Below are 26,632 nucleotides of genomic sequence, written 5' to 3'. Positions count from 1 at the left end.
CTTTCTCCCAGGCTGGCACTCTCCCCACTTCTGATTAACACCTGGGGACACAAATGAGAGGGAGCACGTGCGCACGCGACACACACACAACAGTCACTATCTCTATCACTGGCTGCTGATATTACTTACCGAGTGTTTTAATGTGCTAACACATGTCCTCATTTCATGTCTGAAATGAAACTATGACCACACTGTCCAAGATAAATGAACTTAAGAAGCCTACAAAGTGGGGGGGGGGGGGGGAGAATTTGCCCCATTTTCTGCTTTAAAAAAAAGGAGTAAGAATAATATGGATTCCAAGCCCCTGTGAAGCAATGTTGTAGGTGTCTCTCTCTCCCCACAACCCCTTCCCTCTCAATTTCTATCTCTATCAAAATAAATAAATATTTTGAAAAGTTAGTAATACATAGCAATTTTTCTTTTTAAAAATATTTTATAAATATTTATATATTTATTTATTTTCCCTTTTGTTGCCCTTGTTTTTTTTAATTGTAGTTGTAGCTATTATTGTTGTTGTTATTAACGTTGTCGTTGTTGGCTAGGACAGAGAGCAATGGAGAGAGGAGGGGAAGGCAGAGGGAGGGGGGAGAGAAAGACAGACACCTGCAGACCTGCTTCACTGCCTGTGAAGTGACTCCCCTGCAGGTGGGGAGCAGGGGGCTCGAACCAGGATCCTTATGCTGGTCCTTGCACTTGGCGTCACATGCGCTTAACCTGCTACATTATCGCTCCGCCTGACTCCCAGCAATCTTTTTAATCAGAAAAAAATATTTTAAGACAAGACAGTTAAAAGAAGAAAAGAAGGAAATACTGTTACTACATGAACAGTTCGTTTGACTCATTTCACCGACGAGGTCTGTCTTGCCACAGCTGCCCTTTTCAGTCACCAGAAAACTGGCGAAAAGTCTACTGCTAGTTAACAGAGTTCCTGGGGTTTACCTGCTGAGAACTGCTTCCTTGTCTCCCAGACGGCTTTTAATTTTACTTGTTAAATAATCCAAAAAGAGTGTCCAGATATCCAAACAGGAGAAGTAGCCTTCATGAGTCGGCTATGGCACAAAAAGAAAAATCAAGAGTGTGAAATTACTTAATGCGTCTACTCCTCAGAAGCACACCCAGCAGAAGGGTCAGCCCGTAAATCGACAGGGTGCCTGCAGTCAGTCTTGGTGACTCAACTACTGAATGTAACATGACAAGGGCACCATGCACCACACCAGGAAGGAGATACTATACCAGACAAATTACACACAGTAAGTCAAGCTAACACCTATCTTGCTGCAGTAGACTGGTAAGGCGGGCACTGCCAAGGTCACCTGAATCGATTTGTGGGAGGAAGAAGCTAAGATTCCAAGAGACGACATGTATTCAGGGGGTATGGGACAGGAGCAGGTCCCTTACCTCCCAGCCAATGCTCTTTCCTCTGCATACCATAACAAAACCCAAATAACCTCCAACACATCACACTGTTGCACAGAGCTCAAGCACGTTAAGACAGCAACATCCCTGGTCCTCCCATCTTATGGACCGAAAATGGACTTGCTAAATCTACCTCTTGGGTGTTATATGCAAAAGGAGATGTCAACAAGCTGACAGCAACCTCTGATCATGTCTCAATAGAGAAGAGAGTGTCTTTACCTGTTGTGACTGCTTCTCTGAACTACATGCTGAGGAGAAGGACTAAAGACAAATCTCACAGACACAACACTGAATGACAGAATTGATGCATGGGAAATTTCTTGTGATACGTAAGTATATAAATAAAAAGTATCAAGTCACAAGAATGGAAATTCAGTGAAGTCAAGGACTTTGTGAGTGTCATAGCCCTAGTTCCTAAAATAAAATTAGGGGCTCAAGAATTATTTGTTGAACATGGGAAAAGTTGGTCACCACCAAACTTAACCCTTGAGAGCTTACCTATATCCTTGTGGGAAGCTTTAGTGATAGTTACAGGAAAAAAACACGAGAGGCTCTAATTTCAGACTTTTTCTATATTTTGCTTCTCCAACATAATAGTGAACCAAACTCTGGGAGTTCAAATACTGGCTTTACCACTTGTGACTGTATGATCCCAAGGAAGTTCCTCTGTGCCCTGTCTACTCAGTTGTCAAATGGAGATGATGATGAAGAGAATAAGAACTCTCTCCTGCAGCTGTCTGTAGACTAAATGTGCTAGTCTCCAAATAGTATATGTCACATCCATGACCGGCACTAAAAGAGGCCTTTTCTCAGGAAAATAAAGTAATCTGGGTGTGTGTGGGGGGTTGGGGGTGGTGTTTGATGCTTTACCTGATGAAATGTGTACTTGAACAAAAGTGTCAAAAACTCCACCACAGGGAACTGAGAGTAGGACTCGATTCTTCTCAGGTGAACACTCACAAAGAGCCGGAGGAAGTCAGTAAACTTCTCGATGTAGCTAAATGAGACAAGGAGACAAAAGGCGACGATAAGAAACCCCACCAGCTCCTCAAATTCTATCCAAATTTCTTTCAATACAGAAGTAGGCAGATTTACAAGATATTTTCAGTTAAAAATATAAAGGCCTGCAAATTACCTACAGGACAGGCAACCCTTCATTCCATTACCACCTGAAACATAGCAGAAAAGCAACTTTAATCCTCAGACACTATCTAGGCAGCATCTTAGAAGCTACAGTCAACAGATTTCCTAACTCATCAGTATCAAAACCCAATGAGTGAAAGGAACTGGTGGTAAACAGGAGCCAGGCAGGTTGCGTGTGTCCTTTCAGTATGGTTAAGTCTGCAGGGCTGGTTTTCTTTGCTGGGAGCCCACTGAAACTACAAAAAAAAAAAAAAAAAAAAAAAAAAAACCACCAGACAAAACAAAATGAGGTGAAACAAAAGGCCTGGCATCCGGGGGAGAGTGGTTCAGACTTTTAGCCTAGTGTTGGTTCCTTCTCTGGCCCTCTGGCTCCTGGTGCCTACTAAGCGTAGAACATCCCAATCAATCCCAAAAGGGACTTTCACATCTAAGCAAGGAAGGCTGTTACATCTGGATAGGCCTGGGACAATTTAATCTGATGTTTCATTTGACAGGAGGCCCAGAGAGGTAAAGCGACTGGCCCAAGGCCACTCAGCCAGCTCCTGGCAGAGCAGGACTACCATCCACTCCCAGTCCAGTGCTCGCTCTTTTCACAATGAGTCCCCAATTCATTTGCATTCAAAGTCATTTCACAGGAGAGTGTGGCTCAAAGCTGCAAGGATAAGACATGTTGTTATTAAGTACACGGCACATCATCACTCTCACAGTTCAGAAACTGTCATTTTAAGCCCCTAAATACCAAAAGGTGATTAGAAAATGAGATGGGCATATCTCTTCAGACAGACTTTTTAAAATGTAAAGAGGCACAGTGGGCCTTAGCCAAAAATTAAACAATGGCAAAAAGCAACTGTGAAATTCCTCACTGCAAGAAGCCATTTTTAAGGCAAAGATACGTGAAATAATAAATGAGCAGATGACTACCCAGGAGAGCAGGACCAACCCCTCAGTAAGATGTCCTGGGGAGTCCTGGCACCTAGACCCCGAGGGCAGTCTTCTGTAAGCTTACTTACAGCTTCTAAAAGAATTTCCTTGACCCAGGTTTGAGCCCAGTCCCCACTACACTGGAGGAAGCTTTGGTGGTATCTTTCTTTCCCTCTCTTTCTCTCTCCATCTCTGTTTGAGAAAGTAGACTCAGAGAAATGAATCGCTGGTGAAGTAGCAGTAGTAATAATCATAACAATTCACTTGAAAAGGAAAATGGCTCTGTGAATCATGGGGACAAATAGTTGAAAAACAGTGATGCACTAAAGCCAATTGGGTTTACAGATGAGAAAAGACAGAGACTGTTGTCTGACGCCCTCAATCACTAACGCTCAAGAGCGGAACGCCCGTCTTCATTCATGTACTGTCACATGGATGTTTGCAGCTGTCAGTCAGTTTACTGTACTTAATCCCCTCCGCCCACAGAGAATAAAGATAAGTCATGGGCAAAATGTCACACAATCTCGATTTTATTTTCATCTCCAACCCAATTAAAAAAAATTACAAACAAGGCTGTTCAGTAGCTAAAACTACAGATTTAATGTCACCTCATTTTCTGGCCCTTGCCCACCTTCTGGTACAGGTGCTAATGAGCAGTAGAAAGTTAGAACAAAGGCAGCAGAGGAGAAGAGAAGCCAAGGGCCTGGTTAAGAAGCTCCTAAAGAACTGAGAGTGGACTTAGCTGTTTAGAATTAGTGGTGAGGGGCCCAAGAGCCAGGAAGCAAGCACACAGGATTGTTTTGGTCACCTTTCTGCTTCCGGGCACCTCTCAGCTTTCACAGGGCAAGAGGAAGCACAGGATTAAAATATAAAACCGAGAGCACAAAATTACATGTAAAACCAGTACATAGATAATCCATGATGACATTTCTATACCACCAGTGGAGGCCATAACAAACATCACACACCACAAGGAAAAGTCACAATAACTAGATATAATGGTTGGTACAGCGAGGAAGGTGTTGTTGTTTTTTTTTTTAAAACACATGTAAGCACAATGTTTCTTAACCAAAGCTAAAAAGGATATAAAACCGAGTTTGAATGCTGATGCCTTTGAATTCAACAGAAAGCTATTAATAGATAATGAAAAATAAAATCCACATATTACTATATGAGAATTTAAGTTCTTCTCTGATAACAACAAAAAAAAAATTCATACAAAAGCTTATTCACAAACAACCCATCCAAAATAATCTTATGTACCAACTTATATATATATATATATATATATATATATATATATATATATATATAACTTTGGAAATACTTTAATAAAATTGCTCAATTTAAAAGGCACTGAAATCAATACCTGATGTTATATTCTGTTACTTAGTCTAAGAAAAAGGGAGCAGCTTAACTTTGCATAGCTTAAAACCAAAAGCAAGTCAAGGACAATTGATTAACACACGAAGCACCTTTGCTGCCCGGCAATCTATAAATATTGACTAATCTAGCACAACTGATCTGCCTGGGCGTTTCCGTATAGTCAACATGATGTTCTTAGTGAATATTCCTAGCGTTCTCTTGTCTTTACTCTCTTTACACGGAGTGGGCCACAGTGGAAATTTTGGGAGGAGCGTCATCATCTGCAGGGGATCAAGACTGTCTCAGAGTACTGTGCTGGGTCCGCGCTTAGAACACTGAAAGACTAGGTCATTACCAACTCTAGTCAAGAGAAACGAGGAGGAGGCACGGTGCCATGGCTGAGCGTGCCCCTGTGGAGAAGGCACAGTCAACAACGTTCCTACAGTCTGCAGTGTCAGCTTGGGAGAAGGCGGGTGGGGGAGACTGACAAGCAGCACCAGCCGGGAAAGGGTGACTGTTAACACCTGTACCTCCGCAACTCCGCTCCCGTTCCTGGCTATGAGCAGCACTTCAGCTCCCGCACCACCTCAGACCTGCAGGCAGAGAGTGAGGGGAGGGCCGGCGGGGTGGGGGGAGAAAGACAGCAAACCTACACAGTCCGTAAGTGCTTCATAAACTCAACTCCTTTCCCTTCGCCACCCGAGCCCTTCCAGCTACTCTTACACTTACTGGTCCACACCTACCTTTTTGGTCCTCACCAGGAGCCCCCAATTCTGAAACCAAGAGGATTACAGACTCTATGCAGCACGACATGACACGCGGCCAAGGCCCCTCTCAAGGCGCAGCCGAGCGGCCCCACACCCGGTTGCATTACCTCTCATCGAGTTCTTCTAGCCTGCTCTTCACGGTGTGGGCATTGTTATCCTTGGTGATTTTCTGCAGGAGGTAGAAAGTCTGCTGGAACATCCGCAGCAAATACTCCTCAAACTCCATAGGCACACAGTTCTTGGACATGAGTTCATTGATGCAGGACATGGCCAGGACACCGAGCCGGCCACGTTCCTGGCCCAAAACACAGTTCGGACTGCTGCCGTTCACTGAGGCCATCTTTCGGGCCCGGATGTCACAGCCGAAGCGTGCAAAGTGGAAGATGGTGGTGAGGAGGGACGGGGTGATGCTGGCAGACAGAGGGATCCAACTGAAAAGATGAGCCAGGCACTCCAAGGCCAGGGAGCAGATATACTCACTCTCCACGTCAAGGATGGGGATTGGCTGGTTTAAAAGTTTGGCTGAACTAGGACTCTGCAACAGGTTACTCAGTAAGTCACCTGGAAGTAGAAGGCGTGTTTTAGGATACACAGCACAAACCCCTTACTAGCCGAAGTAAGCAACTCTCCTTCCAAAAAGGCCAAGTCCAAGCATGCCTATAGAGTAAGCAATTCACAGTTTGGGCCAAGGATCAAGACTCTTTCCAGGGTGCAGAATTCAAAAGTGTTTTTAAAAAGAGTACAGAGATAATATTCTCTTGTTTCACAGGTACGCCATAAAAATTGCCCAAGGGGACAAAAACAATTTTTCATGAAGCCGCACATTAAAAGAGATTTGCAAAGTAAAATAATGCCACTTTGCTCTGTGAATTATTTACTTGGGAAAAATAAAACCATTTGTCAGTGCTGTCGTGTATCTGTCTGGCTCTCTACCACTCCTGTTTCTTCCTCTTTTGATAAAAAGGCAGGAAAGTGGGCCTGGGACATTGCTCTGTGGTATCACACATGTACAGAGGCCTGGGTTCACTCCCAGTGCCACTTTAGTATAAAATAAAATAAATCACAAAGATGGAACAGGATTATACAAAGATAAAAACTGTTTAGGTGTGGTCCGGGAGGTGACGCAATGGATAGGGCACTGGACTCTCAAGGATGAGGTCCTGAGTTCAATCCCTGGCAGCACAAGTACCAGAGTGATATCTGGTTCTTTCTCTCTCTGCCTATCTTTCTCATTAATAAATAAACAAAATCTTTAAAAAAAATAAAAATAAACTGTTTAGGTGGACAAAATGTACGATTCCCCCTCTCAAAACAAGAAACTTTTAGTGCTGTTTCTCAATGAAAATCACTTTACTCAACTTTAAACGTTTTAGGGTATTTTAGATTCCAGAAGTATCAATAGCTGCATCTCATTTCTACTTTTCTGCAAAGATTCCAGCCATTTATTAGGGAGTGGGGTAGCAGGGGAGGAGAAGACCCAATGTCTCCACCTGGTTAGAACTGGCCCAGCTTTCTGCCGAAAAGGCCACCCCGCCCCCGCCCCGAAAATGCATTTTAATTAAAGTGCAAGGGACAACCACAAAAGGAGGGGAAGAGAGAGAGCTTGCTTCTTTCTGGAGCAGTCCCAGACAGAGCTCTTTGCGGAAGAGGATATTTTGTCTGCAAAGCCCATATACTTCATCTCCCCTGTGAGCGGGTGCTGGCTGTTGGAGCACTCAGACGTGGTGGCACTGGGCCGTCCTGCAAAGATTGCCTCAGCTCTGCTTTTTGACTGGAGTTTCTATTTTTCTATTCAGTCTTCTGTTCACTGCTGGTGCTTGGGGCTGAGTGGTTCCTGGGTGTCCTGTGCACTGCCGACGTCCGGCGGCATCCCTGCAGCACCCACCCTTTCAGTTACCGTAACCAAGAGCCCAACGCTGCCCACTGTCCCTCCAGCACAGCATCGCCCCAGCCGAGAACCAGAGCTCTACTGGGGCCTCGACTCACCATATGCAGAGCTACTCTGTTCATGGAACTTGGAAGGAAAACATGAGATCACACAGGTGACACCCCCCCCCCCCGTCCTTCCACAAGGAATATACGGAAAGATTTATAAGTGTACAAAGACAAGTGATTTGAAAAGAGCTTGGAGGAAACAGGAAGGTGTGGGTTAGTCTCCATCAACTCGGGCTCTACTAGAGCCTGCATCCTGGAAGTTTCCGATACTGGTGGATGTAGAGAGCTATATTTGAACTAAGGATCTTGTGGACAGAAAAAATACGGCCGCTTTATTTTTGCTACAGAACAAATATAGTACTTTCATTCTGTTCACTTTTTCTTTCCCATTAGTTCAAGCAAAGAGAAGTGAAGACAAGCTGAGAATAACAAAGGAGAAGGGCTGAGCCAGGGCTGCCAGGGGCTCCAAGTGGCAGGGCCAGTGGTGGAGGTGTGTCCTGGGCAGAGTGGCAGAGCCGGGACTCTAAGGTGGTGAGGTGATCAGGCTAGCAAACTTGGGCCAGAGTGCGCCTGGACTTGAACTGTGTTCCACCAGGAACCTAGACCCTGGCTTGTAGTGGCGAGAAAGCCACCCTCTGCTTCACAGAGCTCTGGAGAATAGGTAGCAATTATCCTTCCACCCTTTTTGTATACAACCAGACTATTCAAGAGTCGGCCCTGCAGAAATAAGTCCCTGGACTTTATTCTCTGAGAGGGATCGGACAGACAAAAAAGGATGAAATGAAAATGTCAGAGGAAGAAGCCACAGGCCCACAGGCTCCGGCTCGCTCAGTAGTGCATTTTAGGAGTCAATCACTTTACTCACCAGACCCTACACTTTCTCAAAAAGAGCTTCCTCTAGGAAACTGAGCTCATCGTCCAAAAAGCTAAAGTTCTCTGGAGGTTTTACTCTTTTAACTTGGTGTCTTAAGCACATAGAGGCTTCGAGTAAAAGTGTCACACTACCAGCTGACTGACTCACTGGCAATGTCCAAATAACAGAGCAAAACATGAGGACTTCATTCGCAATTGTAGCAGAAAGAAAGTACCTCGCAACAAGTAAACACTCAACTCTCTCCGAAGGGGAAGTTGACAGCTACAGCTAGCCTAACCCCATCAGCTCATAAGGCAAACTCATGAAGTGTACGACGTATTACTAGGTTTTGTTTAAATGAAAATGCCAAGTCAGTTCAGATTTATTTCGCCTAACGCCCGTCAGAAACACAAGCCGGGCAACACAAGAGAGGCAGGCACATACACTTGGTTTCTGTTACACAGTATTTCCCAGCCTGGCCTCCAGAAAAAAGAAGTCTGCCCAAGTCTCACCTGAGTTAGTTAGCTCTGGCATGCACCTCCAATGGAGTGCAGCTTTTGGTTGTGGAAATGGTTTCAGAAAGCACCTCAGTGCCACTGGTATAAACTGCTAATGCTAAGGAAGCTGGGGGGGCTAAGTTAGTCTTCAACTGTACTGGAAGACTACTACAGGAAACGGAACTCTATAGGGAGAGTTCAATGTGCACACCGACACAGTCAAATCTGCATCATTTCATTATTTTAATTATTCCAATATTACAAAGACAAATCTGGTAAGCCTGCTCAAAAATCTGAGGATGAAAGTTTGCTGCCTCAGTTTTGCTACCAAGGTTTGTTACAAAAAAAAAATATATATATATATATATATATATATATCCTTCTCTCTCTCTCCCCTCTCCTCCTCCTCCTCCTTCTTCTTTTCTCTCTCTCTCTCTCTTCCCTCCACTCTCTGGAAGAAAGGGAGGGAGAAAGGAAGGCAAAGAAAGAAGAAAAAGACTGAAAATTCCATGGCAGAAGCTATGGAAGTGGCCCAGGGGGTAGAGCAGACTGTCTGCATGCATGAGGTCCTGGGTTCGATCACTAGCACCGTATATGATGAAGTCCATGCTCAGGCCAAATTACCTGTCTCTCTTCACACACACAAATAAATAAAGCTTTCTTTAAAAAAAAAAAAAGCTTAGAAAAAGAAGAGGAAGGAGAAGGTGTGGAAATAGTTCTCATCAGCCACGCCACCTTGTCTGAGAGGAAGAAAGATGTGCCAATTCATAGGCTGTATTCTACTTGACAAACACTGGTGATCACTTAGTGTAAATACAAGGATTTAGAAACTAAAAGTTCTTGGTCAGACACAACTTCCTCTTTCTATTCATCCTTACAAAGCATCCACTTTTAGGCGAGCTGCATTCTCCCTTTTGAGATGCAGTTGTAGGCAGCGACTAGCCCCTAGCATCATACCGCTGCTCCGCACTGCTGCTGGGAAGTAAGAGCCGACCACTGCACACTAGTCCCAGTCTGCCCAAAGCAACAGGACTTTACCCTGAGCCCACCGGGGAAGGAAGCCCTCTGCATCTCCATGCCCCACCCCCTCCTTCAAGTGGACAGCCCTCTCCTGCAACCCTGCAGAACTCCAGAGAAGACTGTCAAACACACTAGTTCACACCAACCTCAGCCTGGGCAGGAGGCAGATGACGGTGATGGCAAAAAATCAGAGGTGCCATCTTCTTAACAGATGTGCTGCTCACAGTATTTGAGAGTACAGGTACTTACGAGGAACTGAGAGAGCTCACTGCTCAGAAGAAGAAGAAAAAAAGAGAAAGAACAGCCAAAAATAGATTAAGAAGAACCAGCATCTGTGCCTTGTACCGACAAGTGATTGCTACCTTACTCAGACACCCAAGTGCAAGATGAGAGAAAGAACATAGTAGTTATGCAAACAGATGCTCATGCCTGAGGCTCTGAGGTCTTAGGTTCAATCTCCAACACTATCAAAAGCTAGAGCTGAGCAGGGCTCTGCTAAAAAATAAGTAAATAGAGACAGACAGAGGAAGGCAGAGTGCACTAGGCAGCCATACCACTTTCTCCTGAGGTTGGGGACGGTGGCGGCGTGGCAGCAGTGACGCTGTGCTTGTCCCAGACGGTCTCCAAGATACCTACCAAGAAAGGGAAAAAAATTAAGTTTAGGAGAAAAATCCAGTTGAGCCATAAAAATTAGACCTAGACAAGTGATGTTCTGCTATCCTCGATCAAACACCAGTACTTACACCTCCCTCTCTGTACCACTCACTGGGTGTCACCTACACATCCCAAATTAACTCAAACCATATGACCCCAGAGTCCACCTCAGCCTTCAGGCCGCCCCACAAAGGCTCCTTCATGCTGGAGTGTGTGGCCGCTGTCAGTCTCTCACCTGCTCTCTTCCCCCCAGTCCCGATGTGCCCTGGCAGCAAGCTGCTTGTCTGTTCTTTCAGAATCCCCTCCACAAAGTCTTCTTGCACGCTCAGTTCAGCTTTGCTCAGCTCAGCACAAGACTCACCTCTACTATAACCTTTTGTGTTGTGGTTTTCATGTCTGCTTGTTTGAACCCACCACTGTCGGCAAATTCCCTTTTCCTTTTTAGTTCAGAGGGAAAGGGAAATAGAGGAGGGAGGGAGAGAGAGGTGAGAGACCACAGCACCTCTCCTCCACTGCTTGTGAAACTCCACCTCTTGCACGGAGATCCCATGTAGTTACAAAGACTTGAACCCAGGTCCTCATGCACGAGAAAGTGTGCAAACTGTCAGACGGGCTACACGTGGACCCACTACAAGCCTCACCACAGGTTTGTTGTTGGTTAACTGTCTGCTGTTTTCCTCTACCCAAGTACATGCTGCCGTATACTTCTGCCGTGTTGTGTTCCTCTCTGTGTGTTCTTACATAAGGTGACCATATAGGCTGCTGAAAATATTTTGTTCTCAGTTTCTTTGTTACAACCTGAACTCTTGAAGATATAATGCTAAGTGGGAAGGGGGAAGGTCAAGGAAATCAAGCCAACGTATGAGGTCAAGCAAGTCCAGAACAGGGACTGAGGAGATAGCATCATGGTTATGCAAATGGCTTTCGTAAACCAGAGTAGTACTCTGTCTGGCCTTCCTCTCACTAAAATAAACAAAATATGTAAAATCAATCATAAGTACAGAACAGGAAAAGCCATACAGATCAATGGTTGGCAGGGGAGATGTGTCAAGTGCTCTAGAATGAAATAATGATGACAGTTACACAGCCTGTGAGTATATTAAAAAAACAGTTGAGCTGTCACACTTGAAAACGGCAGCTCTGTTATGGTGGCCAGGATGAAACCTAAACCGCACCTTCAATAACAAGTAAATCGCCTCTCTCTTTCTCTCTCTCTCTGGCCTCCAGGGTTATCACTAGGGCTCACTACCTGCACTACGAATCCACTGCTCCTGGCAGTGATTTTTCTCCCATTGTTGTTGTTGCTGTTATTGTTGTTAGACAGGACAGAGAGAAATCAAGCGAGGAGGGGAAGACAGAGAGGAAGAGAGAAAGACACCTGCAGACCTGCTTCACCAGTTGTGAAGTGACCCCCTTGCAGGTGCTCGAACCGGGATCCTTGTGCTAGTCCTTGTGCTCTGCACTATGTGCGCTTAACCCAGCCCGTTTTTTGTTGTTTTTTTTTCCTAACCAGAAGACTGCTTAGCTCTGGCTTATGGGTACAGGGAATTGAACTTGGGACTCGGGAGCCTCAGGCACGATAGTCTCTTTGCATAGCCATTATGCTATCTACCCCCACCTGGTAAATCTATCTCAATTCTTCAAAAACAGAATATCCACATAGCACCACCAGAAATGGCTCCTAACTAGAGACATTTGACGGGAAGCTGGAAGGTCTCAAAATGCACTTTCAGGAAATAACTGCTCTGGGGGTTTGGGAGGGGGGGCGACGACTGAGGGCTGGGGTACAGAAACAGACTGCCTCTGGATCAAGTATTCTTATAACCAATGTTAGTGCATGCCAAGCACTAAACTGAATGTAGAAGAAAGAGGTTCCTGGATACCCAAGAAAGAAGGTAGAAGTACGGACAGAGATATCTTTCCCCAGAGCATCTTCCATACTGAGTCCAGGTGCTGGACGTTGTGCCAGGCCCGCAGCAGGGTGGTTCCCTGAGCAGCACAAGGCCCCTACCTCACCACTCATGCCCCACTCTCCCCTCCCTTCTGTCCCTCTTGGCGCTCTGTTCTTTACTCTCCCACTATCATAAGGCTCTAGTACACAGAGAAGTGAACACGACAACCAACCACAACCTGGGCACACGGGACAGAATATGGTATGATCTCACCTCTTCCTATGCCTGCAACTTTTCCTGCTCTGAAATTCAGGTTACTTGAAATAAACTGCTTGCTGCCCACCATACTGAGCCTGTGCAATCAGCATTTCACTCATATTCCTATGGCTCGGCCTGTCCCACGCCAACCGCTGCCATGACAAGAGGTAATCCGTGTGAGTCTCAAGGGAAAGCGAGCTGCAAACACCTGCTGAGGCCCGTGGGCGTCCAGCGCGCTCTGCCCGGAAAGCTGGCTCTTGCCCTGCGCCCCGCCTCACCTGTCAGCAGCCCGAGCACCGTCTGCACCTGCTCCAGCAGCAGCTTCCGCAGCTCCTCCTTCCGTGCTACACTGAGGTCCTCGCGGGGACAAGCCAGCTCTTCTGAAGTTGTCTTCAGCATGATCAGCCCGAGGGGGGTGGTCCCAGGGGACTGGATCAACTGCAGGGGACAAGTGGTGAGTTCTGCATAGAGCCGAAGGCAAACTAAGGGCCAGTGAGGACACAAAACCTGGGAAGTGCCTGTGGGTGTGTTTAACCTTAGGAGCACAACCACTGCTCTAGAAAAACCAGAGTACACGTCTGTACTTTTTAGCCATTTAAAATATATTCTCATCTTGTTTTAAAAGCAAAACAATCTTAGAGGTCTGAACTTGAAAGCAGTGCTTTTGTATACTTCACATGACAACTTCTGTAACATGTTCAGTTTCCAACAGAGTCATGATTACCTTAACCGGGTTAAGAGATCAGTGTCTGGAAAGATGCAGACTACTACGTGACAACTTTCTAACATCCAGATGTGAATGCTGCTTGTCATCACTAAGCTTTGCATACTTCATCAGAGCTGCTCAAAGTTTAAACATGTGGCAGGGCAAAAAGTGCATTCACGTCCTTACACCACGCCTATGGCTCTGACTTTGCAAATAAGCACACGGCAAACTGAGTCACTTTTCCTATCACGTAGGACACCCACTCTGACACTGAGAAGCTGCCTTATGAAAGAGACGGAGGCAAAGGAGGGTGCTCTACTTGTAGCTTTTGAATCACTTTCACAGAACTCTAAAACTCTACACTAACCTTAATTTCTAGAAGTGGCAAAAATAAGTGAATTGTCACTGAAATTCCCTGTTCTATGCTAAAATCAAATGTGTGGCTACTTGCTTTCATGGTAATTTGCTTTAAATATAGCTCATTCCCTGGTAAGAGTCACCCAGACGGAGCGTGCAATCTCCCTTCAAGAAATATGGGGCACTTTCTTTTTCTCTGAAAATACCTTCCAGTTGCGGATCAAGGAGAAGTCTGTTCCCAAAGAGGCAGAAGTGTACTAAGTCATGGAGCATACGATAACTTCAACTGCCCCCAGGGGCCACACTGTGAAATCTTAGCAATGAATCTTAGCATCATCAGTGCTGTCTAGTATGTCAGTTCTCTTAAATGCTACGATTCACCACAACTGTTCTCTTCAGCTTCTGTAAGTTCTAAAGCCAGGTTAAATTCAGGGTATGTAGGAAGGGAGCAAGAAACCCTTCAGTAAAAGTTCTTCACATAGTAAAATAAAACAGACTCTGCATAAGCACCCCTAGAATTTCAATGATTCAAGACTTTCCCCTTTACCCACCTTCTTTCCTTTCTTTCTTTCTCTCTCTCTCTCTTTCTTTTTTCCCCCCAAAGTTTTGTTCTTACATTCCCAGCTAGGAATGATGTATAATAACAAAAATATTCCACCTGGCTATCTTCCTGGAGATATGGAATGCTTTTATGTTCCCCAGAAATTGAAAAAAAAAAAAATCTTACAATCTCACCATTTGGGAGAAGGGGGGATAGACAAGAAGTGAGCTAAAATTTAATAAAAGGAAAATTATTCTTTCTTGAAAGCACAGTCTTGTAAAACATGATATTCCTATTCACTAGCTCTGTCCAGAAAGCCTGTCATTACGCTATTTCCCCTATCGCTTTCACATATATAATTCAAACTGCTGCAAACGATTCTAACAGAGAATCTGCACCATCGGGTTCAGATTCTTAGTGTGAGCTTCTGAAAAGGTTCAACAATTTTACTGCATCACCCAATCAGAGAAGAAATGGGAATTACATCCTACGCCAGCTGCCCCTTAATCACTTGGCCAAAGTACAATGGGATGGCAGGTCCAACTCAGTAGATCTCAGAAGAGATGCCAGAAAGCTGGGGTGTGTGTTGCAGGGTACATAAAAAGGGGTGGAGGCAGGAAGGTGATTTTGACTTCACCTCAATTTCTTCCTCTGGTGGCTTAGAAAGAGAATAACCAACATAGAGAATTGCAGGGGGTTTTCTGGAGGCCTGAATCGACTCCTCTCTGCCTCTTATGGTAGCTGTCAAACCACCACACAAACTGCAGAGATGGCCCAGTCAACTGTCACAGAACTTCAAAAATAGTCCAAGGTGGTCCGGGAGGTGGCGCAGTGCCTAAGGCACTGGACTCTCAAACATGAGGTCCTGAGTTCAATCCCCAGTAGCACATGTACCAGAGTAATGTCTGGTGTTCTCTCTCTCCTCTTTCTCATTAATAAATGATTAAAATATTTAAAATAATAATAAAAAAAAAAAACAGTCCAATGAGGTGGCAAGGTGACGAGAACACTGACTTAAAGCCTCGAGGTCCAAGTTCAGTCCCTGGCCTGCCACATGCCGGAGTGATGGTCTGATACTGTTAGTAAGTAAATAAATCTCAAACTATGCACTCTTGGCTGCAAGGAGGAAATATATATCCTCTTAAGAATGTTTAATGAAAAGACTGTTATGGTGAAGCTTACTCCAGAACCAGTTTAGTCTTATTTACCAAAACCTGAAGAAAAGGTCTGTTTTATTACCCACAGAAATGTCAGCAGTTGGGTACAATCTAACATGGTCTTCATGCTGCAGGCTGGCTCCCACTACTAAGAAACAGAGACTAAGGAGCCGGGTTGTAGCACAGCGGGTTAAGCACAGCAAAGCACAAGGACCCCGGTTCGAGCCCCGGCTCCCCACCTGCAGGGGAGTCGCTTCACAAGCAGTGAAGCAGGTCTGCAGGTGTCTGTCTGTCCCCCTCTGTCTTCCCTCTTCTCCCTCTTCTCTCTGTCCTATCCAACAACAACGACAACAATAATAACTACAACAATAAAACAAGGGCAACAAAAGGGAATAAATAAATATTTTAAAAAAAGAGAGAGAAACTAATACAGGTAGAAAGCATCTTAAAGACCTTTTTGTTTAACCCTCTCATTTCGCAAAGGAAACAGCCTCCTCTACGAGGCGAGGTTGCTAAAGTCACTGTGATGAGGATGAGCACAGGCCCAAGCCCACTGCTGCCAGTCCACTGCTATGTCCACTTCAGGGAACTTATGAAGGCTGAAGGAGGTCAGAGTCACCTTGGAAAGGGAGGGAAGGGTGAAAGGTGGTGACGAAGAGAAGGCTTGCCAGCCTTCCCCATCACTACAAGCACTTCACCTGGAAACACTCTTCTGAATCCTCACTAGCGGACAGGAAGTGTCTGCTCTTCAAAGGAAGCAGTGGCCAGGTAAAAAGGCCAACAGTGTGGTCAAGACACGACTCCTCCCCTCAGCCCCATGGGTGAGACTCCAGTGCCATCACTGGGCTCCAATACTCCTTCCCCGAATGCAGTTACCACACTGCCGGGCAGTCAGTGTTTCCACAGCTATCTCCCCACTACATTACAGCTACTGAAGGCCTGTCTCATCCTTGCACTGTACAGACCTACCAGGCTTTCAAATATTTGCTGAACAAGATTTCACAAGAGGTTAACAAAGTTATTGGGTTCCCCCCACCTCCTCTGCTGCACAAGGGTACAACATGCCTCAAGAATACAAAGCTGGGAGTCGGGTGGTAGCACAGCAGGTTAAGCGTAGGCGGCGCAAAGTGCAAGGACCGGTGTCCGAGCCCCCGGCTCCCCACCTGCAGGGGAGTCACTTCACAGGTGGTGAAGCAGGTCCGCAAGTATCTATCTTTCTCTCCCCCTGTCTTCCCCTCCTCCCTCCATTTCTCTGTCCTATCCAACAATAACAACAATAAAACAAGGGCAACAAAAGGGAATAATTAAAAAAAAATTTTTTTAAAGAAAGAATACAAAGTTAGTAATTTATTCTACAAAGACCTCACTACTGCACCTCCCAAAATGCTGGTCTTAACACTCCTCTTCAAGAAAGGAACTAATCACTCTACATATAAACTATCTGGAAAACAGGGCTTCCTGAGGTATAGCCTTACCTGCAAAATGTTAGTAAAAAAGTCATGGTAGAACATAGGCCAATCCTGACGGCCAATGTCAACGATGACTTTGCAGAGCTTGTTCCGGATAAAGTAAGGGAAGGTCTTGTGGTGAGCTAGCAGGAGCTTAGGCAGGCAGCCTCGGATTTCCATCTTGTCCTGAGATGGGACCCCAAGCCACATTTTATTGATCAGATTCTGGAAAACAAATACATTAGCCTTTAAGTTAATAATCTATATACAAAAATAGCTGGTTTTCATTCAGTGGTTACCTGCTATCACCTCAAACAAACAAGCAAAACCTGCTTTTAGTGGTGTGCGAGGTAAAGCTCTGGACTCTGCTGCATGAGGTCCTTAGTTTGATTCCTGGCACTGCACGGCCTACGGTGATGCTTTGGTTCTTTTACTTTCTCTTTCTCTCACGCTAATAATACAATTTAAAAAACAATAGTAAAACCTGCTTTCAAACAAAGGTTTGGAGTAATTGGCAGTAAGAATTATAAAAAGAACCAGGAGCTAGCTCACCGGGCAGTGTGTGCCTTACCGTGCAGAAGGCCCTGGGCTCAAGTCCCAGTCCTGCGCGGAGCAGCAATGGCGGCAGCAGCGGGAGCTCCACAGGCAGTGGAGCGACACCACAGTGTCTCTCCCTCCCTCCAGCAGACCCCCTCCTCAAAAAAGAATGCCAAACTCTGCCTAGAGGCCACTCACCAATGGTGTTATAAGCCCTAGGTGATTCCCTGTATGACTCCCCCTACTCCAGTCCCCACCAAATATGAGGGGGGGGATTTAAAGGTAAGCGGGAGGGCGTATACAATGGCATGTGCATTATAATTAGTTTTTTAAGATGTGCAAAGACAGAGACTGGAAGAGGGCTGACAGAGAGAATTGGTAATCTACAATTGTAATGCTAATGTGTGAGTATCATCCTTCCTCCCAAACTTTTTTTCATCTTTATCTTTTAAATAATCACATGTATGCTTTTGTTCACTAATCCTTTTTTAAATAAAAAATTTAAAAATAAAATAATAATAATAATAATAATCACATGTAAATAATGTTGCCACCAGTAACCTTCCTACCTAACCTCATCTTTTCTGGGGTTAAAGATAGGAAGGTACCCCCATGTTTCCAGCCACTTTGATGAAGAGTATGTGAGGGGTCACCCAGCTGAGACCCCACTGTCTCCCACCTGCACAAAGTCCATGCCAAAGGCATGGCAACATGACAACAGAATGCTCTTCAGAACAGCAGAAAGTTAGCGACTTACCTCAAAAACCGTTAAACTGTACATCATCACATAGTCGTTCCTTGTGCTGGAGAGAAAATACAGGCAAAACCTCCAGGCTCCTATTTGCTGGGCAAAGTTATTAAGAAGTTCCTCTGAAAAGGTTAAGAAGCAACAAGGAAAAACAAGAGACTATGAAAACACATGACAGTAATACGAAGATAGACTGTCTTTTTAAAACTTGTTTCCATATAATAAGCGGTGTCAAAACCAACTACAAAATCCAGCTGATTCTTCAAGAAAGAAGACACAGGCCAAACAATTTTTTTGACAAAAGGTGACCACGAACATGATGTCTTTACTAGAAATGAGTAAATGTCTTGCTGTGGGCACTGTTTTAGGCTGAGAATCTTTTATCATTAAAGTTCTTTCTTAATCTAATCAGTGGGCAGGCACTTCTAAGACAGTCACTTCACCTGACTGGTGATAGGTAGCTAGTAACTCGTTTCCTCTGAAATATGAAGTATGTGTGTCTTTCACCCATCACACGCATGCACATGCACACACACAGAATGAAGGCTAGAGAATCAGGATAAGATTGAGAAAATATTACAGAAAATAGGACAAGATGCAAGCTAATTCAAAAAGGCTAGTTCTCACTGAGCTGGCTACCATCAGCACCCAGCAAAGGCTGGTAATGGGAGCAAACAGCGAGGGACTATGGGAGCAACCACGGTCACCAGAGTGGGGAGAAATATTCATTCTCTCTCTCCTCGGGCTGCTGGAGGCACCAGTGTCCACAGTCTGTTACCTTGCTTCTGGACATACTGTCCCCTAGCCACCTTGACCCACTTGCAATGCCACAAAATATAGCATAAAAAGAGGAAAAGGCTGTGGGTATGGGTCGACCTGTCAATGCCCACGTCAAGCAGAGGAGCAATTACAGAAGCCAGACCTCCCATCTTCTGTACCCCGTGAAGCTCTTTGGTCCATACTCCCAGAGGGATAAAGAATAGGGAACCTTCCTATGAAGAGGAGGGGACCCGAAACTCTGGTGGTGAGAACTGTAACCTTCTTATCCCACAATCTAGTTTATCATTATTAAATCACTAATAAAAATACAAAGGCAACAAGCCAAGAGTTGTGCTGGCAAGTCTCCAGAAATGCAGGAAGCAGGGCAACCTGTTCTAAGAGCTGCTCAAGCCCTCACCACATCTTCAGTCAGGGCCCTGGCAAACGCAGTGGGGCAGCCCCCTTACAAACCCAAGGGAGGAAGCTGAGGACTTGTCACACACAAAGTAAAGCTGCCAGAAATCCCTGCGACAAAGTCAGGCTACAAAGACTATGCTCCGGCTGGGAGTGGGAGTCTCGGATCTCTGCTCCCAGCATCCACTGTACAAGCTGCTAACAGCGTGATCGTGTCTACACACCTTGGGTGGGGGTGGGGGGGTTCTATAACGAAAGCAGTCTCACGCTCTCCCAGCTAGCTAGGAGATAAACTTTCCATTTATCCTAAACCAATAAAAGAGAAGCCAGAAGTGGCTCCAGCCCACACACTCAGATAAAGACTAGGAACAAAGAGCCTCGAACTGAGGCACACCCACTATGCAGAAGCAAACCCCCGGATTCCCCCAGCTTGCTATTTAATTAGACACTTGTAGTTAAAGCTGTTTTCAAATCTGATTAGAACAGGAACATGTTCAGAAAGGCTCCACTGTTAATTCAAAAATGCTGAAGATGGGCAAATATTTGTTTTGCAAACCAAAACTAAGAGAAAAAAAAAGCCAAAAGTACGTAGGAGACTTGAGAGGAATTAGTGCTGGGCTACAGGAGCCTGATCACTGGATGGAAAGGCTCTTCTATCTTCTTGGGTTAAAAGGAAAAAAAAAAAAAGGCATGGTTATTTCTACTTACAAAGCATAAAACTGGCAAGGGAGCTCACACTCTGGGGACAGTTGACTAACAGGGAAACAGAGAAGCCAGCGAAGAAAGAAGAGCAGCTCTCCAAAACCGGCTGGGCTCAACCTCTCTCACCTAACTTATGCTTAAAATGCTTTGTTCTGGGAGTCAGTAAGTAGCGCAGCAGGTTAAGCACTTGCAGCGCGACACGCAAGGATGGGCCTAAGGATCCCGGTTCGAGGCCCCAGCTCCCCACCTGCAGGGGAGTCACTTCATAAGCAGTGAAGCAGGTCTGCAGGTGTCTGTCTTTCTCTCCCCCTCTTTGTCTTCCCCTCCTCTCTCCATTTCTCTCTGTCCTATCTAACAACAACGACATCAATAACAACAATAATAACTTCAACAATAAAAGAACAAGGGCAATGAAAAGGAAAATAAATGAATAAGTTAAAAAAATTAAAAATAAAATGCTTTGTTCTCCACTGTGGCAGCTCCCCAAGCTCTAAGTATCTCTATTCTCCACAGTGTCCTTCCCCCAGGGAAGAAAGGCATGGACAGGGCAGGCCCAAAAGAAACCACCAAATATAAAAGTAAGACTATCTGGAAGATAGCTCACCCAGTAGACTGTGTGTGCTCCACCATGAGCAAGGCCCTTGGTTTGAGCCCCAGCACCACATGGGAATACTATGGCACCAGGGGAAGCTCCATGGGTGGCAGCAGTGCTATGGCATCTCTATCTGTCTCTTTTCTTCACTCTAAAATTAAAAGAATTTTGGACGGGGGGGGGGGGGAATAGGGATCAAGGAGCAACATAATCATACATGCTTGAGATTCCAGTACACAAAGAAAAGGAAAAGAGAAGAGATAAGAAATTAGTATCTTCCAGAAGCTGATGTGATACGAGCAGAAGCAAGGGGAAGTCGCTGCAGCCAAAGATCCACCTGCCACCAGGAAACCCAAATGCCAGTCAGCTCCGACATTTGTAGCCAACAAAACTTAGGGGCTCTAAAGTGGGGCAGAGAAATGGGGCCCCCAACATCTTGAGGCACAGAGAGAAGGAGGGCAAACAGTAGATGAAAGGTCAGTGCAGACTTCCAAGAGACCAGCCTTCGGGTTTGGGCAGAAGCACCAGTTTCTGTTGAGAGGAGGAAGAGGACAACCCTGGGGCCGGGGCGTTACATGTCCCGGGCAGAGGTCTGGCGCGGCAGCACGCTGTCTAGTGCACAGTGTGCTTTCATGAACACTGCTGATGTGGCGGGATCTAAAAGCCAAAAGGAGGTCCTGGAAGACACTGTGTCTCCCAGTGTGACTGTCCTCACTGTGACCTACAGCCTCACTTGTCAAAACCTACAGCGGCACCAAGGAGGAGGAGGAGGACGAGGAGGAGGAGGAGGAGGAGGAGGAGGAATGAAGCGGGGGGGGGGGGGGGGGGGGGGGTAAAAGCAGCTCCGGACTCTGGGTGCTGGCTGAGGCTCCGCTCAGTTGTCTACACACCCAAACCAGGCTTGTTAGGACACTTGTGTGAGTTCCATTTAATGAACAGCCATGGGCTTCATTTATTATAAAGTTTAAGTTAAGAACAAAGTGGGGGGGGGCGGCGTCTACAAAAGGAAAGAAAGTCCATCACTGGATTAGAGTGGGCGCCAAGGTCTATAGTCCTTGCAGAGGATGTTCAGACCTCAGGTTTGAGAAGGGGCACACAGGCTTGACCAGTCAAGGCCACTGACTCCTTCCTGCTCTGAGGCCTCTTCGCTATAAACAGCTCTTTATAACACAACTGTTCACTTACTTACCTATCTCTCGTTTTCTTTCATTGGTTGTACAATCGTGGAAAAACTCTGTCATCAGACTTTCCAGTGCCCTGAGGGAGGCTTCTTCAGATGCCTGACAAAGAAGGGGGGGGGGGGCAGTCAGTAAGCTCTATGTTCATTCTGCTCTTCCTGGTTCCTTCCAGGGCCTGTCCAACGACAGTCCTTTACTTCCTCAAAATACCTCAGTCTACCAGTCTTTAAGTGCATTCCAGAAGCAGAACAACTGAAGGGAAATCCCCAGCTGGCTCAAAACACCAAGTTTTAGTGTACCCTACCCTATGGATTCCCCCTACTGTGCAACTGGTTCTCAATTCCTTACAGTGAGGGCAAAGGGGGAAAAAATTCAAAGTTGAATTCTGGAAGCATGTGGACAGTACATTAGCAGTCCCTGGTCCTGCCTCAGTCCTGTCTGCCACACGAGCTCTGCCCCAGCTCTGAATATTCTAACCAGAGTAGCTGAGACAAGGATTCTTGTTGACAGCCTGAGCAGGGACTCAAAGTTAGCCAGCACCCCCCAGCCCAGGCCCCTGGTCGAGAGGATCAGATGCAGCAGAGCTGCTTAAGATGCGCCGAGCAGAAGGGGCCCCGGCGCCCAACACTCATTCTCTCCTCCTCAATAAGAAGCCCAGTCCCCCCAAGCCCACTTTCTCCCCTTCTCTTCAGCGGGGACCCTGGGGAAATCAACATACTTCATACAGGCCATCTGCAAACTGCAGAGAAGTGAACATTCTCAGACCACTGCTGACTCATGGCTGGTGCTCACCCACCCAGAGGTGCAAGTCAACCGCAGGCCTGACTTCTGAACCATCCACTAGTCCCTTTCTTCCTTCTCTTCTCTTCCCCTTATCTTCTCCACTGCCCCCAGGGAGAGGACCGTAAAGAATATACTTGGGGGGAGGGGGGTCAGGTGGTAGCACAGCTGGTTAAGCACAGGTGGCACAAAGCGCAAGGACCGGTGTAAGGATCCTGGTCAGAGCCCCTGGCTCCCCATCTGCAGGGCAGTCACTTCACAGGTGGTGAAGCAGGTCTGCAGGTGTCTGTCTTTCTCTCCTCCTCTCTGTCTTCCCCTCCTGTCTCCATTTCTCTCTGTCCTATAAAACAACGAACGACATCAACAATAACAATAATAACCACAACAAGGCTACAACAACAAGGGCAACAAAAAGGGGAAAAAATGGCCTCCAGGAGCAGTGGATTCATGGTGCAGGCACTGAGCCCCAGCAATAACCCTAAAGGCAAAAAAAAAAAAAAGAATATACTTGGGGTGGGGGGTGGGGGTGGTGCGCCAGGTTAAGCACACATAGGATGAAGCAAAAGGACCCGTGCAAGGATCCCGGTTCAAGCTCCTGGCTCCCAATTTCAATGGGGTCACTTCACAAGCAGTGAAGCAGTGCTACATGTGTCTTTCTCTCTCCCTCTCTATCTACCCCTCCCCTCTCAATTTCTCTCTATCCTATCCTATAAAGAAATAATATGAAAAATGGCCTCCAGGAGCAGTGGATTCGTAGTGCTGACACTGAGCCCCAAAGCCTGGAGGCAAAAAAAAAAAAAAAAAAAACCTTGGAACAAGCCCACAGGCAAATGTGCTGTGTGTCAAGGTATTGTGATCAGAGGCTTTTTCTTGCTTACCTGACAGGAGACAAAGGAACTTGGGCCACCTTGGTGGACAAACCAGTAGCCCTGGGGACGGGAAATTAACCAGAGACAGATCAGGCCTGCACACGCCCACCTATGGCTCAGCACTAGCACCGGCCCACCTGAGACACAGGCCACATTCTAGCACCGCCAGGCCGTCCTCACACCTGAGACACAGGCCACATTCTAGCACCGCCAGGCCGTCCTCACACCTGAGACACAGGCCACATTCTAGCACCGCCAGGCCGTCCTCACACCTGAGACACAGGCCACATTCTAGCACCGCCAGGCCGTCCTCACACCTGAGACACAGGCCACATTCTAGCACCGCCAGGCCGTCCTCACACCTGAGACACAGGCCACATTCTAGCACCGCCAGGCCGTCCTCACACTGCAGTGCAACCGAACTGTGACACGCTGAAGGAGCAAGGTTAGCACTTGTGGACTTGAGCTTCTTTCTCATATGCCATTTTATAACTATGATAGAAATTAGCCCTCTAACCATGCCAATCAACAGAAGGTCAACTGAAGAAATACCGTAGCATTGAAAGTTAAACTGTTTTAGTAAAAACTAGACAACTTGTTCCAATACAGAAACAACTGCAAAGTAAACAAAGGACCACACTCACTGTATTAGAGTTGCTTCAACCTGACTTTTAACACTCAAACGGACAGTTGCAGACACTGGATCTAGTCATTGCCCTTCCTCTTCTGGTGCAGCTGTCAGGAGTCTCTGTGGTCTGCAGCTACACAGCGGGTAAAGAGCAAACGAAGACTTCTGGGCTTCTAGGAAGCGCCACCAGTTTGCAGAGCTGCCAGGGTGGCACCAAAAAGCCTTACAGCTCCCCAGGAGTCACTTGGCTAATCTCACAGCAAATTAAACTCCTCGGGCAGGATGATGGATTAAACTTGGCATGGAATCTGCTCTTGGAGAACTGCGTATAGATCCAGAACGGACCGAGCTTCCACTCCAACAAAGAGTTAAAACCTGCAAAGCACAAAAGCTTTCAGCCGAGCCTGCGCCTGCGCTGACCTCATCGTCGACGGCACTGCTCCTGCACTGCTCCGATTCGGCGGCGTGAAACCCTGACGGCTGACTGACTCACCGAACAAGTCACAAGAAAACCCTTCAGGGAAGGAGGCACAGGACTTGGAATCTCCTCGGGCCCTTTCCCGTGTCCCTGGTGTCCACTACAAACCCCGGGTTGCCAGCTTTGGCTTTGTACCGTGTTCTAGGGTTATCCCTTCCCTGTCACTATTTCCAGGGGCCCTAATCCCCTGCTGCCTGGATTACTAGTTTCTTTTTACCTTGATTATCTCATGACTTAGATGAGCTCAGAAGCCATGGGGAACTAACTGTCTGGCAGGCACAGAGAAAGCTTTGGGATTTTCAAGAATGCAGAGCAGTCTGCCTGGAGAGGGAAAGCCTGCCTGAGTCACCGTTACTCACCCAGGACGCTGCAGCTTAGGTGAGCACACTGGCGGTCCCGCAGCAGGAGTCCCTCCCAGCCTGCCTTGGCTCCTGGGCCTGCCATCCAGCCGGTTTCCCTTCACTGAATCTTACTACGTGTGCAGGACGCACCCCCTTCTGGTCTCATCGTTTGCCTTTGTCTAGTAGTCAGTACTTCAAACTGCAGGATTCTTTATTCTTTTAAAGATTTACTTACTCCTGAGAGGGAGTGGGAGAGAGACCAGAGCATCCTTCTGGCACATGTTCGGCCAAGGATGGAACTCAGGGCCTCATGCTTCAGAGTCCAAGGCTTCATCCACTGGGCCACTTCCAGAACAATGTCTGTGCTTTCTCTAACAGCCAGCAGGGACTGGTGCTCACACTTAGTTTTTTCTGTTTGTTTGTTTGTTGTTGTTGTTGCCAGAGCATTGCTCAGCTCTGCCTTATGGTGGTGTGGGGGGTTGAACCTGGTAGCCTTAGGCATGAGAACCTGTTTGCATGAACTATTAAGCTATCTCTCCTGCCCGATGCTCAGATTTTTTACAGACTAAACTCAATAGAGTAAAAGGAACAAAAGGAGTGACCAGGTAGGTGGTGCAGTGGATAAAGCATTAGACTCTCAAGCATGAGGTCCCGAGTTCAATTCCCAGCAGCACATGTACCAGAGTAAAGTCTGGTTCTTTCTCTGTACTCCTATCTTTTTCATTATTAGATAAAAATAAAATTTTTTAAAAAAGAACAAAAAGAATGTTAGAATCACTTTTAGTAGGGAGTCGGGCAGTAGCACAGCGGGTTAAGCACATGTGGCGCAAAGCATAAGAACTGGCATAAGGATCCCGGTTAGAGCCCCCGGCTCTCCACCTGCAGGGGAGTTGCTCACAAGTGGTGAAGCAGGTCTGCAGGTGTCTCTCTTTCTCTCCTCCTCTCTGTCTCCCCTCCTCTCTTCATTTCTCTCTGTCCTATCCAACAACAGTAACTACAAGGGCAGTAAAAGGAAATAAATATTAAAACAAAAAAAGAATCACTTTTAGTTTCTTGGGGATACTGGTAATTCCTGCAAATTCAAGACATGATTCTACTGAAATCCCCTCCCTCAAAAGTTCTGATCAGGGAGTCGGGCTGTAGCACAGCGGGTTAAGCGCAGATGGCGCAAAGCACAGGACCGGCATAAGGATCCCAGTTCGAATCCTGGCTCCCCACCTGCAGGGGAGTCGCTTCACAGGCGGTGAAGCAGGTCTGCAGGTGTCTATCTTTCTCTCCGCCTCTCTGTCTTCCCCTCCTCTCTCCATTTCTCTCTGTCCTATCCAACAACGACAACAACAATAATAACTACAACAATAAAACAACAAGGGCAACAAAAGGGAATAAATAAATAAATATTAAAAAAAAGAAAAAAAAAGTTCTGATCAGAATGATCACTGCTCACAAGTCTTGTCAATGAAAACTAAAACATGAAAAATAGACTACTTACTTGCAGATCAAGGTTAAAAAGTATCAAACCAAACCTAGGTGTGATACAACAGCTGGCCTGTGCCAAAACTTTTGACCTCTTCTAGACTTTCTCCTGAAGCTAACAGTAGTATGTCTAAACTTTCTTCCCTTATCCACATCAACAAGCAAAGAAAGCAGGTAAAACAAAATCTCTCTGGCGTGCAGGC

At 46.2% G+C, this 26,632-nt stretch overlaps 1 protein-coding gene across 3 annotated transcripts in view; it reads right to left on the bottom strand.

Annotated features, from left to right (window-relative positions):
• The window catches only part of XPO6 (exportin 6), an 81,036-nt gene that overhangs the window by 38,194 nt on the left and 16,210 nt on the right, over positions 1-26,632 (bottom strand). For all 3 annotated transcript variants that reach the window (XM_060172737.1, XM_060172735.1, XM_060172736.1), the window contains exons 2-9: positions 21,872-21,962; positions 18,225-18,337; positions 16,958-17,155; positions 13,000-13,159; positions 10,472-10,549; positions 5,720-6,173; positions 2,287-2,413; positions 940-1,049 (exon numbers count right to left, since the gene is read on the bottom strand). In XM_060172737.1, the coding sequence (XP_060028720.1) occupies positions 940-1,049; positions 2,287-2,413; positions 5,720-6,173; positions 10,472-10,549; positions 13,000-13,159; positions 16,958-17,155; positions 18,225-18,337; positions 21,872-21,962 (1,331 nt within the window). The remainder of the gene's footprint in view (positions 1-939; positions 1,050-2,286; positions 2,414-5,719; positions 6,174-10,471; positions 10,550-12,999; positions 13,160-16,957; positions 17,156-18,224; positions 18,338-21,871; positions 21,963-26,632) is intronic.

Source organism: Erinaceus europaeus, chromosome 15 (genome assembly GCF_950295315.1).
Source record: "Erinaceus europaeus chromosome 15, mEriEur2.1, whole genome shotgun sequence".
In the NCBI taxonomy this organism is placed as follows: domain Eukaryota; kingdom Metazoa; phylum Chordata; class Mammalia; order Eulipotyphla; family Erinaceidae; genus Erinaceus; species Erinaceus europaeus.
This window is presented reverse-complemented; position numbering and strand designations above follow the sequence as displayed.